Below are 13,017 nucleotides of genomic sequence, written 5' to 3'. Positions count from 1 at the left end.
GCCAACAATTCCTGTGTTATTTTTTGCTTGTTTTGCAATATTTCGCAAAAACAACTGTATTTACACAAGACACAAGGTTGGTTGCCACTCTCCCACTTGCCATCAACAGCAGAGGGTAAATGTTGAGCTTTTCTAGAGTGCCGCGCTCAGCGGCAGCTCCCAGCTCCTCCCCATTCTCGCTCTCGCTCTGCCTGCCTCTCATTCTCCGTAGGTGGCAACATCGGCAGCATCAGGGAAGAGCCACCAAGAGAGGCTTCCCAGCAGCTTCCCAACCACTTTGGGCAAAACTTGATGCTCCATTGCCTTCACCCCCCTCCTTCTCCCTTTCCTTCCCATGGCCCTTTGAAAAGCACCAGGTTCTCGCTTTTCTCCGTTGTGCATGCCTGTGCATGTCTGTCTGTCTCCTAGCGAGGAAGAAAGAGCAAAGCGAGCTCCTTGCACCAACCAGCCACCCTTGAGTGAGACCAGCCAGGAAAAGAGGAGCTTTACAAACAACCACAATTACAGATCTCACCCGGAGCGGCCACCCAGTTCGCAGACTGGCTAAAAATTAATGGCTGTTGCTGCTTCTGCGCAAATGCACATTTTTGCATCTGCGCAGTAGAAGTTGCAGAGCCCCCCCCAACACCACCCTATTGCTCTGATTGGTTAAGTTTTCCCAGGCTTTACCCGGACATTCACACACATGCACAAAAGTGGAAATACATGATTGGCTGGGAATGAGGGAAGGGGTATGGGGAACCGCCCAAGAACCACCCATGAAATGCCCACAGCTCTAAAGTCCGCGGTATTGCATCCGAGTGCCTGAAGGTACAGCGGATGATTCCCGATTTAAAAAAGCAAATTGTATTTTTTGCTGTAATGCAAATGTGGATTTAACAGCAAGAAAATGCGGAAAAATGGGTGACATTGTATGGACCACCAAAATTTAATGAATACACAAAGCGATCATATCGCACATTATATTGTTGTCTGGATGAGCCCCTAGTTTGCTTTGATCTCCTACAGAAGGGAAACTGTGCTCAACCTTGCAAAAACAGATCAAATGAGGAAGGGAAGAAGTAGCAGCCCAAGATAAGTCAACAGATAGCATGGGAGAACCTAGCCACATTAAATGAATTCAAGTCACCAAGGCCTGATCCTAGAGTACTAAAGGAACTTGCAGATGTGAACGCAGAGTCTCTGAAAAATTAAAGAAAATACTTGGGAAGAGGTGAAACCACATAAGTGAAGCTGGAAGGAGTAAAATGTCCCCATCTTCAATCTCAATAACTATCAGCTAGCTAGATTGAAATCAGTTCCTGGAAATGTTTTGGAACAGATAATTAAGTGGTCAGTCTATTATCATAGCCAGCACAGGTTTCTCAAGAACAAGTCATGCCAGACTAACTTATATCCCTTTTGATACTTACTAGAGTTTGTAGTAAAGCACCAGTGCTTGCAATAAGTAACCTGAAGCAATGGGGGTGAATAGACAAAAAGGCAGCCTATTCTTCCCTTGCTGATACCTTTCTTAGAAACAACATGTTGATTGTTTTTCTCAGGCTTTACTTCCTCCCTCCCTCCTCTTGTTAACTAGTGTTAGTGTTTGTGAGTGATGACTCCATAATGGCCAGATATATGTCTATACGCAAAATGGCTCCCCCCCCAGGCATAATAAACCTTGAATTTCTTTATTTTTTCCGGCCCCAGACTATTCATTTTGGCACTCCACTGCTATATATACTAAACTCCAATAACTAGCTTGGTAAACTGGAGATACTCTGTGGACATAGTACATAAAGATTTCAAGAAAGAGAAAGACAATCCTCTTTCAACAAGCCTTTTAAATAGAGACCTTATCCCAGTCGGTGTCTGTGTTGGAATTGCTTTTTAATATGTTTTAAAATGTTCTTTCTAAAAAAAAAATATTTTTGAAGCTTTAAAAAAATGTTTTGTTTTAATATGTTTTTAATGGTTGTTTTATTTTAATGTAATTTAAAGTCTGTTTTTATGATGTGTTAAAGTGTTTTTAGTGCTTTTGGTTGCCGCCCTGGGTTCCTACTGGGAGAAACGGTGGGATATAAACCTAACAAACAACTAAAATAATAAATAAACAAGGCTTTTGACAATGAATCCCATATTTTCGCTGGCTGTTTGGTAAAATTGGGGTAGATGGTGTTATTGTTAGGTGGACTTGTGATGGGTTGATGGACAATACCCATAAAAGTGCTCATCAATGCCTCTTTATCACCTGGAGAGAAGTGACAAGTGGGCTGCCACAGGATTCTAATTTATAAAGTCAGTACTGACCTCCTCAGAGGCCGGGCTTTGTGCTGGTCTCAGGCTGAATGCTGTAAGAGTGCTGTGATGTTGCTTCAGCAACAGGCAACCTTAGCCTGAGCCTTATATGGGACTAACAGTTTCATCTCAATTGTTAACTCTGGCTTTCTGAAAGTAGGGATGAGCAAATCTGGCAGTTTTAGGTGCTCTCCGTTTCTCATTTTTCCAATATTAATACAGTTCTCCACTTTTCCACATCAGTTTGTAATATTTTTTGTGTGAATTTCTCTTAATATACAGATTGTTGTATGGATTTTTGTCTCATATGCACATTTGCAATATAATGAATTTTAATATGTTAATTTGTCTAATATATGTATTTGGATGCACACTTGATCCTAATATATGTATTTTTGAACGCATTACTTGGGTAAAGAACTGTATTTCAAATTTCAGAGAAGTGCAGATTTTGAAGGATGACTATGTTTTGGTTCATATATTTATTATTTATTTCAAGATGTGGAAATTGGATAGGTTCAAGCTTTAACATGAACTGAATAGAACTTCTCCCCTGTTACTAACTGAAAAGTGCCGATTCAGTTAAAGAGGAGCACAGGAGTAGAGAAGACTCTAGTTGTGCTGGGGCTTTTGTGATAGAGTCCTCTGAGACAGTAGATGTCAATGTGACATCTTCAGGCTGGAGAGACACTTGGTCCCATGGGGTCATCTTGTGGTTGTGCTTCTTGGCCTTGTGTGCAATTCACCTTCTAGACGATAGTCCTTGATCTCATTCCCTGAAGAAGGGAAGTCTGATCCAAGGAACATGACAATGTCCTGGATTTGTGGTTGTTCAATAACATAATGAATGGATTGGATGAAGGAGTAGGGGGGATGAGAAGTTTGAAGATGACACCAAACTGTTTGGGGTAGTTTTGATGACAGAAACATGATTTAAGATTATATTGACTACATGGAGAACTGGGTCAAAAATAATAAAACGAATGCCAACAATGATAAAGCTGTATTTAGGTAGAAATAATCAGATGCACAAATAGAGGATGGGTAACACATGGCTTGACAGCAGTATATTTAACAAATATCAAGTATTTTTTAAAGAAGCCCACAAACTAAACAATATAATGCAGTACCTAAATAGGCTAAGTGCAATTCTAGGCTGCTTTAACCAAGGTATCATGTCCAGAAAATAATGGTGCCCCTTGATTCCATATTGGTCAGATCCTTACATAGGAATAAAACTATTAGTTTTTTCCCCTCTCACTTTTCCTGCTTATTAGTTGTTCCCTGCTGTTTAATTCAGGCCTCATCACAATGATGTAGCACTTAGGAGAAAAAAGACAACCCAGTAACCCAGCACTGGAGGACAGGATGGAGAAGATCTCCACAGCCACCATGTATTTTCCTTTAGTGCTCAGGTAGGTTGGAACAAAAGACAACCAAACACTGCAAAAGACCAACATGCTGAACGTGATAAATTTGGCTTCATTGAAACTATCAGGTAACTTCCTGGCTAGGAAAGCCACAAAGAAGGTGACAATTGCTAGGGAGCCCATGTAGCCCAAGACACAGTAAAACATGGTTGCTGAACCCTCATTACATTGTAGTATTATTTCCCCATTCACTGAGTGCATGTTTGTATCTGGGAATGGAGGGGATGTGTTTAACCATAGAGTGCAAATGGCAGCTTGCAGAAAGGAGCAGGAGAGGACAATAGAATTTGCCAGTCCTTTCCCCACCCATTTCCTCATGCTGGATCCTGGTTTGGTGGCCATGAAGGCCAGTTCCACAGTAACAGTTTTTGCCAACACAGAGGAAAGGGCCACAGAGAAGATGATGCCAAAAGCTGTTTGTCGAAAAAGGCACATCACCTTTCCAGGCTGCCCAATAAAGAGGAACGAGCTGAGGAAGCAAAGGAGGAGGGAGATGAGGAGGATGTAGGTGAGGGTCCGGTTGTTGGCTTTGACAATGGGAGTGTCCTTATGCTTCACAAAAGTTCCAAGGATTAAAACTGTGACTAAAGACAAAGAAATGGCCAATATAACTAAGATGATCCCCAAATGTTCTTTGTAAGAGAGGTAGCTTAGGACTTTGGAAATGCATTGACTTTGGTCCTTGCTGGGATACTCATCTTCTGGACATTTGACACAGACATCCATATCTGAAAAAAAGAAAGAGCTGTTTAAATATTTCAAGATCAACATCTATCCAAAGGAACCAGTCATAACAATATGTGAAAATGCCTCTTGATTTTGTTTAATCAAATCTAGGATAAAGGAGTCTCATTTCCAAGAGTAAGTAAAAATGTTTCTTTTGTTCCCTTGCTTGTTCTTGCAGTTCCAAATGAGTTGGTGGATTATGCTGAGGTAGTGGACTTCTGCATTCTTCTGAAATTGCTATTTCAGATCTCATCTGATGCAAAAAAACCCCAACACCCTGTGTGGGTAGACCTTTTCCAAAAGCCATTCTTTCTCAGCTGGACAGGACAATCCTAACTCCAGCTGGGAAGCACTGGGACATGATGGAGCAGTGGATCCTGCACAACATCTGCAACCCCATCACTCACAAAAGCTGGGGTGGAGCTGGCACATCAATCAGGCATGGATCAAGCTCAATGCAATCAAATAACAGCCGTGTTGCTGTCTCAGGATCTTTCACCCACATGTTCAGTACTTCTGCCTGCTTTCGAATTAAGCAGGTGGGATGGGGAGCTCCACAGACAGAGAATGGCAAAGCTGGGTAGAGAGATTTTGCATTCAGTCTTAGTCCTCATCTGTACTATTATATAATCATATGTGTAGTGATGATATCCTTCCACCATTGTTATAGGAGTCACAGTGGCTAGACTGTTGATGAGGACAGACTACCACCATCACATAGCTCCAGTGTTTAAACGCTTGCACAGGCTGCCCATATGCTACTAGGCCAAGTTCAAGGTTCTTGTATTAAGATACAAACCACTTAACAACTTGGGTCCAGAATACCTTAAAGATACTGTTTGACTATTATATCCCTGTCCGATCATGGAAACCTTTGGGTAAGTCTCAGCGGTCTCCCATAGCTCAGCATTTTAAGTAAGTTATTTTTGTTTTGTTTTATGATAAATATTAACTGGGTTTATCTGTTGTATCTCTCTTGTAACATTATTGTGTTCAATTAAGAAATTATAGTATTGAATGGAAATGGGTTGCCTTCAAGTCGATTCTGATTTATGGCGACCCTATGAATAGGGTTTTTATGGTAAGCGGTATGCAGAGGTGGTTTACCATTGCCTTCCTCTGAGGCTGAGAGGCAGTGACTGGCCCAAGGTCACCCAGTGAGCTTCATGGCTGTGTGGGGATTCGAACCCTGGTCTCCCAGGTCATAGTCCAACACACTAACCACTATGCCACACTGGCTCTCAATTATAGTATTAAGTTGTATATAAATAAGTAATGTACAGCCCTTTAAACATCCACAAAAGTATTGCTCGTATTCTTGTTGCTGTTTTTGTCTCATTAATAGAGAATTTTCTTTTGAGGTTTGGGAACAATTTAGTCTCAGAGTATGATCTGCAAGTACATGACACAGCCATCCTGCTGAAGCTGTAGAAGTCTGGGTCTGGTCAGTTCCTGGAGAAGACACCACTTGGAAGCTCCATGAACACTACCTTAAGTTTCATTACGAATGTCAGGCTGTGCTAAATAAATAGATTCTTTTGAAATCAATGTGAAAAGCTAGTCAATTAACATTAACTTTAATAGATATCAGCAGGAAATATAAGCAACTGTGTTTCAAACCTACTAGGAAGTCATTCAAGTCTCATTACATCTTTCTAGGTTCCATGTTTGTTCAGGGTTCCATATTTCAAAGAAGCTTTGGAACATACAGTTATATGTATAAAAAACCTGTCCCTACAGATATCCATGCTGGATAGATGATGGGTAAGTTTCATGTGACATTGTGGTGGGACTACTCAGCAGAGCCCTTCCCTTTCATTCACTTTTGTTTTATGTGCAAGCCAAGAGAGGGTCTCTTCAATGGTTCTTGAACACCTTGCCAATGGAGATTCCTTTTTGAAATTCATTTATTTTAATATATAATTATTTTCCGCCTATCATCTTAGGACCTCAAGGCAGCACAAACTGTTGCTCTCATTTTCACCTCACAACTACCCTATGAGATTGATTCAGCTGAGAGACAGTAACTGTCTTCAGTCAGTGACAGTGCTTCTGACTTTCAACAGTGAATTAATTAATTAATTAAAATCATGTTAGTTCCTTTATTCCTTCTAAAATGTCACACTGTGGAACAATGAGGCACGTTGGGCTCTTGATACGGTTGCCCCTGAGCAACCTCTTCAGCATTGTGGAGTCTGGTTTGCACCCTGGCACACCAGTGAGCTAAGGGCAATGAAACAGGTTGGATATCAGCTAGAGCACAAGTGCTGAAATATGTGCTGTGAGGCTGATCAGGCATGAGTAAAACATCATAACAGTGCCTACTGTGTGGCAGTAAGGGTGGCGAAGAAGGCCCACTTCCCTGCCACCATAGCATCCTCAAGTAGCCATCCAGTGGAGCTTTTCTGTATTCTTAGGGGTCTGTTGACATCAGCTCCAGGAAATGGGGTTTTAGACCCTTTGGAGGCCCACTGTGAATTGTTTGCAAGGCACTTTGAGGGTAAAGTTGCTTGACTCCGCAGCAATCTTGACACCTCATCTACATCTACTGTAGTCTCCAGTGAGGTGTCCAGTGAAATGTCTGCTGCAACCTCTTGGAAACAGTTTCAGTTGATGCGGCCTGATGATGTGGACAAGGTGCTTGTGATGACCCTTGCCTTTCTTGGCTTATTAAAGCTTGCCAAGGGGGTTGACTGAGTGGATCCAGAGTGTGGGAAATGCAACATTGAGGGAGGGAGTGGTTCCAGCTACCCTGAAAGAGGCAGTGATCCAACCGCTCCTGAAAAAGCCCACCCTGGACACATTGGTTTGCAACAATTACCACCCAGTCACAAATACCCCTTTCTTAGGGAAGGTGATTGAGTGGGTTGTGGCACAGCAATTGCAAGTACTCTTGGATGAAACAGATTATCCTGAGCCATTCCAGTCTGGATTCAGGCTTAGTTATGGGACTGAATTGGCCTTGGTCACCCTGATGGATGACCTTTATCAGGAGAAAGACAGGGGGAGTGCGACCTCGTTATTCTTACTTGATCTCTCTGAAGCTTTTCATACCATTAACCATGGTATCCTTCTGAGCCGACTTGGGGAGATGGGTATTGGAGGAACTGTTTTACAGTGGTTCTGATCCTATCTCCAGGGTTGTTTTCAGAGAATAGCATTGGGTGTTTGTCTTTCAGCCCCCTGGCAGTTGTGCTGTGGGGTCCTGCAGGATACCATCTTGTCCCCCATGCTGTTTAACATCTATATGAAGCCCTTGGAAGCAGTCATCAGCAGATTTGGGGTGAGGTGTTAGCAGTATGCTGGCAATACCCTGCTCCATTTCTCTGTAACATGTGAATCTGGAGAGGCAGTGCAAGGCCTGGACCACTGCCTGGACTCAGCTGGATGACAACCAGTAAACTGAGTCTGAATCCTAGCAAGACAGAGACTGCGTGGGTTGGTGGTTCCTGAGTTTGGATAATTGGTCAGTTGCCTGGTTTAGATGGGGTCATACTCCCTCTGAAACAGCAGGTCCATAGTCTGGGGGTGCTCCGGGATCCATCTTTATCGCTAGAGGCCCAGGTGACCTCAGTGGCTAGGAGTGCCTTTTACCAGCTTCGGCTGGTAAGACTGCTACAGATGTTTCTGGACCGGGATAGCCTCACCACTGTTGTCCATGCACTGGTAACCTCCAGGCTGGGTTACTGTGATGTGCTGTATGTGGGGCTACCCTTGAGGTTGGTCCAGAAGCTGCATCTGGTGCAAAATGCAGTGGTTAGACTGCTCACTGGGGCAGGGTATCACCAACGTGTCACCCCACTGCTGAAAGAATTGCACTGGCTACCTATTAGCTACTGGGCTAAGTTCAAGGTTGTAGTTTTGCTGTACAAAGCTGTATACAGCTCGGGACCAGGATACCTGAAAGACCGTCTTATCCCTTATATAGCCAGTCAATTACTGCACTCTGCAGATGAGGGCCTCCTGCAGATACCATCTTATCAGGTGGTCCATTGTGCACAACATAGGAAATGGACCTTTAGTGTAGTGGCACCTACCCTTTGGAATTCCCTCCCCTTAAATACTAGACAGGCACCATCTGTGTTATCTTTTCGGTGCCTATTGAAGACCTTCCTCTTTCAACAAGCCTTTTAAGTTGAGACCTTATCCCAGTCTGCATCTGTGTTGGAATTGCTTTTTAATATGTTTTTAAACCTCCCTTTTTAATAAAAAGATGTTTTAAAAGCTTTTAAAAATGTTTTAAAGATATTGTGTTTTAATATGTTCTTAATTGTTATTTTGTTTTAATATATTTTTAAATCTGTTTTTATGATGCATTAAAGTGTTTTAGATCCTCCGTGGCACAGAGTGGTAAGCGGCGGTAACACAGCCAAAGCTCTGCTCACAGCTGGAGTTCGATTCCAATGGAAGGAGGAAGTTGAATCTCCGGTAAAAGGGGTCGAGGTCCACTCAGCCTTCCATCCATCCGTGGTTGGTAAAATGAGTACCTGGCATATGCTGGTGGCTAAAGAAAGGCCGGGGAAGGAACTGGCAATTCCACCCCATATATACGGCCTGCCTAGTAAATGTCACAAGGCGTCACCCTAAGAGTTGGAAACAACTCGCACTACAAGTGTGGGGACACCTTTTTTTAAAGTGTTTTTAGTAGTTTTGTTTGCTGCCCTGGACTCCACTGGGACAAAAGGCAGGGTATAAATATTCTTCTAATACTGCTACTGCTACTAATAATAATATAAAATGTGTACTGCAAACCATCGTCATATACATTCAAAGGAGATGCATTCCCCAAATTAACATGTTATGGGAGTTCATTGCTATCTCTTTGCATTCTGCTTCCTACCCTTCTTGTTGGAGATCATCCCTTCTGGACACGGAGCACAATCATAGCAGCAAAATTTCTCTCCCTCTTTCTTTTTCCTGCTGTAGCCAGGATAGCAGTAGTCATTGCACACAGAAAGGGGCAGCACCTGAACAGAATCACACAGAGCCTTTAGCAATGAGATTAGAGTTCTTCAGTCATTCCTCTCCATGTGAGTGAGTAGAGTGAGTGAGGACAGACTAGTTGACTCAGCTCCTCTGTCACACATTTGTCACCCATTCCTGCCACTATCCATCTTTTGGGGGAGCCAAATGTCTGCAGCCACACACGATTCAGAATGCTAGTAGAGAAGAATCCCTTACCCAGGATTTAAGACCACAGAACAAGACAAAACCAAAAAACCTCAATCCAGGCTTGGGCTTCAAAGGCGAAAACTGAGTGTAGTGTTGGGAAAGAAACTTCTCTGAAGATCTGAAAGCAATTTCCTTATCTCTAAATATTATTTTAAAAAATGAATTGATAAGCTACCAGGGCAGAGATGCTCTTGACATACCTAATCAACTCTTCCAGTGTTTCTCTCCCTCACTTTGGGCTGGACTCAGCTGTGGAGCCATAAAAAGTGGCAAAATGCTACTCAGCAGAATTCAGCACCTCAACAGCAGGCAAAACTGGCCAAAATTCAATATACTCTTTTTAAATACTCAGAAATATTTTCTGCTATGTTTCACCTGATTAAAGCTTTGATGCCAGACAATTTGATCATCATGAATGGTTAACTCTTTGTCTGGAGGAGCCTGAGGTTCCAGTCTTCCAACTTTGACTCTGACCACTGAGCCATTGGGGAACATCAGCCAGTTTGTAACATCAAAACCTGTAACTAATTCTCCATTTTCATCAAAGCGCACAGTGTCTCCAGCACTGTTGTTGAATAAAATGCTTCTTAGAATGTGATGGACCTAGATTTAAATAAAATATGAACAAATGAGTATTTGTTCATTACATATGAAGACCTAAACAGCTTGGGACAATGTTACTTCAAGGACCATCTCTTATTTAAATCTACCCATCATTTAAGAGCTGCTGTTGTGTAACTATTTGTCTGCCATCGCCTACATCCCACCCCAGTCATTTACTGTAGATCTGTGGTGGAAGATCTGTTGATGATGTCACATGTCTCTGAGGTAAAGCAGGCTGCGACATGGGCACATTTTTAGTGGCTTCAGTTTCAATTTTTGTTGAAAACATTTCTTCCAAGCCTTCCTAAATTAGTCAGTTTTATTTCTGCAGTTTTTATTTCTTGTTGGATTTTATGTTTTAATACTATTTTATTATCTGTATTATTTTTACAGTATATTCTTGTATAGTACTTGGGTAGATGTACAGCATGCATACAAAAATAGGCTGATGGCAACATGCCAGAGGGCTTTTTCTGTAGTGGCTCCCTATACTGTATGGGGAACTCCCTGCCCCAAGAGGTTAGGTTATTTTCCTCTTTATTTATATTGCCCCAGCTCCTGAATACTTCCCTTTTGAAACGAACGTTTGATTATGTTGCTCCTTAATATATGCTGCTCTCTGTGTTTTGGCTTTTTGCTGTTGTTTTTAGTTTGCTGCTTTATGTTTTCATGGTGGGATCATGATTTTTTGTTTGCCTTAAATAATGTGAGCCAATTTTGTGCAGCTCTTTTGTGTAGAAGATAAATTACAGGTATACTTTTTTTTTTAGAAAAAAAGTTAAATTCAACAGTAAGTGTGTTAACCTTTTATTTTTAGGTGCCGTTTCCCTCCATTTGACTTCATGTACATGGCTGGTTGTGAATCATGATCATCATAATCAACAGCAGCATCAGCATCACTATTTTATAATATGCCTGGTGCTGGTTATCCAAACAAGATTTGTAAATAAATAAATAGACATCAATTTTGATGGAAATGTCCTATGCAGACTTATTTTCCCTACATCTGGATGATAAGGCAGCCTACATTAATAAATAAATGATGTGAAGTTGTAATTACCTGCCATGGTTGCACAGTCTGAACTCCCAGTCTCTTGCCATCTATCGCTCTTTTGTGTTTGGAGCTGGATTTGAATATGGCATGCAAAGCATGTGCCACAGCATAGACAGCATTATAGACATTATAGCTATGGCCAGTCATGCTCATTTCAAATAGAATTCCAGGAAGGTTCTCCAGCTTCTCCTCCAGAGTGCACTTTTTTTTCTCCTGTTCCTCCTGTGTCATAGGCATTTTTAACGAACAGCTGAATGCTTGTTCCCAGAAGTCTTTGACAAAATCATCTCCCTTGGCCCATGAAGGTCTTATCATCTGAATGAACTTTTGGAATCCTAACGGCTGATTAGAGTGAACTGTGAAGGATATGGAACCATGAAAGGTTTGTATATCCCAAATCTTTTGAATGGACAGTGATGCAAAATCCCAGTGGGAGGTAATAATCCACACTTTACCCAGAGGTGGCAATTCCAAGAAAGGTACTAGTAACAGCAACATTCTCAAAACTTGAAAAGATGGACTTCCGGGAAGGGTGACTTAGCCTGTGCCTGCTTTTGAGACGGGCTCCTGCCTCAAAAGAAGCTTATTCAGATATATCAGTCAGTTTTTTCTTTTTTTTTTGACTGATTAAACTTCTCCCGGGTAGGGAGAAACGAAGAGATTAACCTCAAAGCCTATTTTTGTTGGGACGACCAGATCTCATTAATTTATGGGACGAGGTCCAGCCGACGAAGGTGGGACGGATTCTTAACAGCAAGCTCTATCTGATAAAGCGAACGTTCACCTTATCTTCTAAGAGAGAACGCACTAACAGGCAAGCACCCTTCTTTCTATATTTTTCTTTTACTTGACTTAAATTGTTGCTGTTTAAAAGAGATTTGCCAGATTGATCAGTTTTTGACATCTCACTGGGGAGCCATAACTTCTCTCTGCTACGCACTAATTAATAGCTTATCTCTGTTTTTGTTGCAAAAAGCTGTCCTGGATTTGCATTCTAAAGATATACACAGAAGAGGGATTTCTATTCCAGATTTTTATTTTGAAAAATATTATACTGTTTTGAGACTACTCTCTTTTTGGTCTATTTTATTTTGACGAATCTGTTTCTTGACGATTGCCATTAATTGTTTCGATCCTGGGAACTGCATTTTGTTTACTTAACTATTGGAGAGATAAGGCTGTCTGCTCTGTTTATGCTGTGATGTCACCAAGTTTGGAGTATTAACCCAATTGTTGCTGAAATAAGAAGTGGTTTTCCTATATTTTTCTTTTAAAATGGCAATTAAGAAAGTGGCTGAAAATCTGGAAATAACTATGTTTCAGAAAATAATGGATGAGATTGAGATAATGAAAATTGAATTGAGTAAAATGAAGCAGGAGATTAAAGATATAAGGGTCCCTGTGAGAGAGGTGACCCTGGAAGGGGTCCCTGTGAGAGAGGAGACCCCGGAGATTGGAACAGGGGTCCCTGTGAGAGAGGTGACCCTGGAGACTGGAATAGGGGTCCCTGTGAGAGAGGAGATCCCGGAGATTGGAACCAACGTGGAACAGGAACAAGATTTGGAGTCTATGGACTTTAGAAATAAAATCTATTGTTTGGAACTCAATGTTATCTCTGAAGAAATGAATGAAGATTCTAGAGATAAAGTTATCAATGGCATGGATAATCTTCTGGACTGGAATGATGTGATGGAGCCCAATATAGAGAAAATCTATGGAATTAACTGCAGCCATGTGACAATGGAAAAACTT

General features: G+C 41.6%; 1 protein-coding gene across 1 annotated transcript in view; it reads right to left on the bottom strand.

Annotated features, from left to right (window-relative positions):
• Nucleotides 1–3,521: 3,521 nt before the first annotated feature.
• LOC133367636 (vomeronasal type-2 receptor 26-like) overlaps nucleotides 3,522–13,017 on the bottom strand; it is a 12,954-nt gene continuing 3,458 nt past the window's right edge. Inside the window, exons 3-5 of the mRNA XM_061591731.1 lie at nucleotides 9,984–10,211; nucleotides 9,277–9,403; nucleotides 3,522–4,438 (exon numbers count right to left, since the gene is read on the bottom strand). Of these exons, the coding sequence (XP_061447715.1) occupies nucleotides 3,522–4,438; nucleotides 9,277–9,403; nucleotides 9,984–10,211 (1,272 nt within the window). The remainder of the gene's footprint in view (nucleotides 4,439–9,276; nucleotides 9,404–9,983; nucleotides 10,212–13,017) is intronic.

Source organism: Rhineura floridana, chromosome 11 (genome assembly GCF_030035675.1).
Source record: "Rhineura floridana isolate rRhiFlo1 chromosome 11, rRhiFlo1.hap2, whole genome shotgun sequence".
Taxonomy (NCBI): Eukaryota; Metazoa; Chordata; class Lepidosauria; order Squamata; family Rhineuridae; genus Rhineura; species Rhineura floridana.
The sequence above is the reverse complement of the archived record's forward strand: the minus strand, read 5'-3'. Positions and strand labels throughout refer to the sequence as shown.